The 2557-nt window shown below is 35.6% G+C and overlaps 1 protein-coding gene across 1 annotated transcript; it reads left to right on the forward strand.

Moving 5' to 3' along the window:
• The first annotated feature begins 502 nt into the window (after window positions 1–502).
• LOC110315232 (vomeronasal type-1 receptor 100-like) lies at window positions 503–1414 on the forward strand. The gene has a single exon (XM_021189337.1). The coding sequence runs from the start codon at window positions 503–505 to the stop codon at window positions 1412–1414; it is 912 nt and encodes a 303-aa protein (XP_021044996.1).
• The last annotated feature ends 1143 nt before the right edge of the window (window positions 1415–2557 follow it).

Genomic DNA, 2557 nt, shown 5'->3' on the forward strand with positions numbered 1-2557 from the left:
ATTTGCACAAAATAGAGCACAGTAAAATTATGGCCTCACCTCAATTTTTTTGTTATCTTTTGTGACTATTTTCCATATCAATGTAAGTTTTATTCAATTATACAAATGTGTTATCTATTCTCATCACTACTGTTTTAGGTGTTGAGTATAAAATGAGGCAATTTAAATCAACAGGATTGGATTTCTAAGGCATGAGACTGGGAGCACTACAGGCTCAAAAATTATAAATTCTGTATAAATATGTATAAATGAATTTATTTTTTATAATATGGTATGCATATAGGAGATGCATAGAGGGCATGTAGAAATGTAGGTAGGCAATGATGTAAAATCTGGAACATCAAAAGTTAAAGAGACAAGTCAATCATCAACTAGTATGAAAAATAAAATGAGGATAGAGTCTTATTACCCACTGTATCAATAGCTTGATGTATACTCTATTTTTTTCAGATATTTGAAATAAAATTCTACAATGCTCTTAAGATGAATACAATTTTCACTTATGTTCTCATTCAAGAATGTTCTGTATTTCCAAGCTGGAGTTGGAGTCCTAGCAAATATGTCTCTTCTTTGCTTCTATATTTTCATAATTGTAGGTCACAGACCTAAGCCCACAGACTTGATCTCCTGTCAACTGAGCTTCATTCACATAATGGTGCTCCTCACCGGAGGGGACCTGTTGCTTACAGACATATTTGAGTCACTAAATATTAACAATGACTTCAAATGTAAGGCAACTTTTTACATAAGCAGGGTGATGAGAGGCCTCTCTATCTGCACCACCTGCCTCCTGAGTGTGTTCCAGGCTGTCACCATCAGTCCCAGTACCTCTTGTTTGGCAAGATTTAAACAAAAACTAAGGAAATACCTGATCTATGTTTTCTTATGTATTTGGTCTTTCAGTTTGTCCTACAGTAGCAGCCGGATCTTCTATGTTCGTGGTTTTACCAATGTGAGTGAGACTAACCAGATGCAGGTCACTAAATCCTGCTTACTCTTCCGCATGAGCTCCATCATCAGGGTGTTCATTTTTACAGTGACAACCTCCAGAGATGTATGTCTTGTAGGAGTCATGCTGACTACAAGCACATACATGGTGATTATCTTATTCAGGCATCAGAGGCAGTGCAAGCATCTTCATAGCATCAGTCACCCGAGAGCCTCCCCCGAGAAAAGGGCCACCCAGACCATCTTGTTGCTAGTGGTTTTCTTTGTGGTCATGTTCTGGGTGGACTTCATCATCTCAACCACATCAGTTCTGCTGTGGATGTATGACCCAGTCAGCCTGATGGTTCAGAAGTTTTTGACATATGTCTATCCCACAATTAGTCCTTTGGTACAAATCAGTTCTGATAACAGAATAATAATTATGGTGAAAAACATGCACTCAAAGCACCACCAGATATTTTTTTAAAAAAATTTTTTTCCTTTCTTTAAAAACCTATTAATTTATTAATTATTTACACCTGTGAGTTTTGTGCCAGCATTTATGTATGTGTGCATTCCTGCTACCCACAGAGGTGAGACATCATGGAATATCCTGAAATTGAACTTTTAGATGGTTATAAAGAATCATTCTGTAACGCACCAATTATTTTTCTCTAAAATACAGGGTTTTTTTAAACTTTAATGTCCCTAGCACATATGTAGCAGATGTACAGCCCAATCTCCATGTGGATTTCCCCCTAGCAAGTGGTGCCTGTTCCTAAAGTTGCTGTGTGTCACGGAATCCATTCCCAACAGTCCTGCCTTTCTAGCCTCAGCTGGAGAGGATGACCTAACCCTGCAGAGACTTTATTGCCTGGGTGGTGTAATACGGTGGGGTGAGGCACCATATCAGAGAAGAAGATGATGAGGGATAGGGAGTGGAACTCTGTGAAAGGGACACTGTGATTTAAATGAGTGCATGAATAAATAAATAAATAAATAAACAAAATTCCTTAAAAATTAAACTTTAATGGTTCAGGTAGCAAAGCAGGATTCTTCATATGATTTAATTAAAATTTTTGGTATTACACATATACATTCTTTTGACTTTTCTGTTCCTAAGTACCATAGAGTTTTAAAGTTAATTGTACACAATAAATTGAGATTTCTACATAAATTCTCTTTCTCCTTTTTACTTTGTAAAATGAATATTCCCTTGCTGCTGGAGTTTACTCCAAAGAAGATCCTTGCTAATAGTGACTTTCTAAGCTTTCTCTTGAAAAGATTTTGTACTCTTGCTCATCAAGAATAGTTGAAATATTTTATTGTAGCTTTATTTCTATTCCCGAATTATAACTTCTCTGGATCCATAAAAATACTATGAATTTAAAGTTTCCATTTTTTGCTTCAGTTACTTAATGACTCATATGAAAATACAATGTACCTGTTTATTTGTACTTCATTTCATTTACATGTATTAAAATATTATTAGTAAATAAAATAGTTTAGATACACATACATGTTGTAAATGTGTTCATTGTGTATCTGTATGCATGGATCTATGTATGTTCACAAATGAAGTATGCATGTATATGTGCACATGGAGGCCAGGAAGCAATGTTGGCTGTCA

This window comes from Mus pahari, unplaced genomic scaffold (assembly GCF_900095145.1).
Source record: "Mus pahari unplaced genomic scaffold, PAHARI_EIJ_v1.1 scaffold_7408_1, whole genome shotgun sequence".
Lineage (NCBI taxonomy): Eukaryota > Metazoa > Chordata > Mammalia > Rodentia > Muridae > Mus > Mus pahari.

Coding starts and splice junctions, on each gene's coding strand:
- LOC110315232 (XM_021189337.1), top strand. CDS start 503: ATGTTCTCATTCAAGAATGTTCTGTATTTCCAAGCTGGAGTTGGAGTC.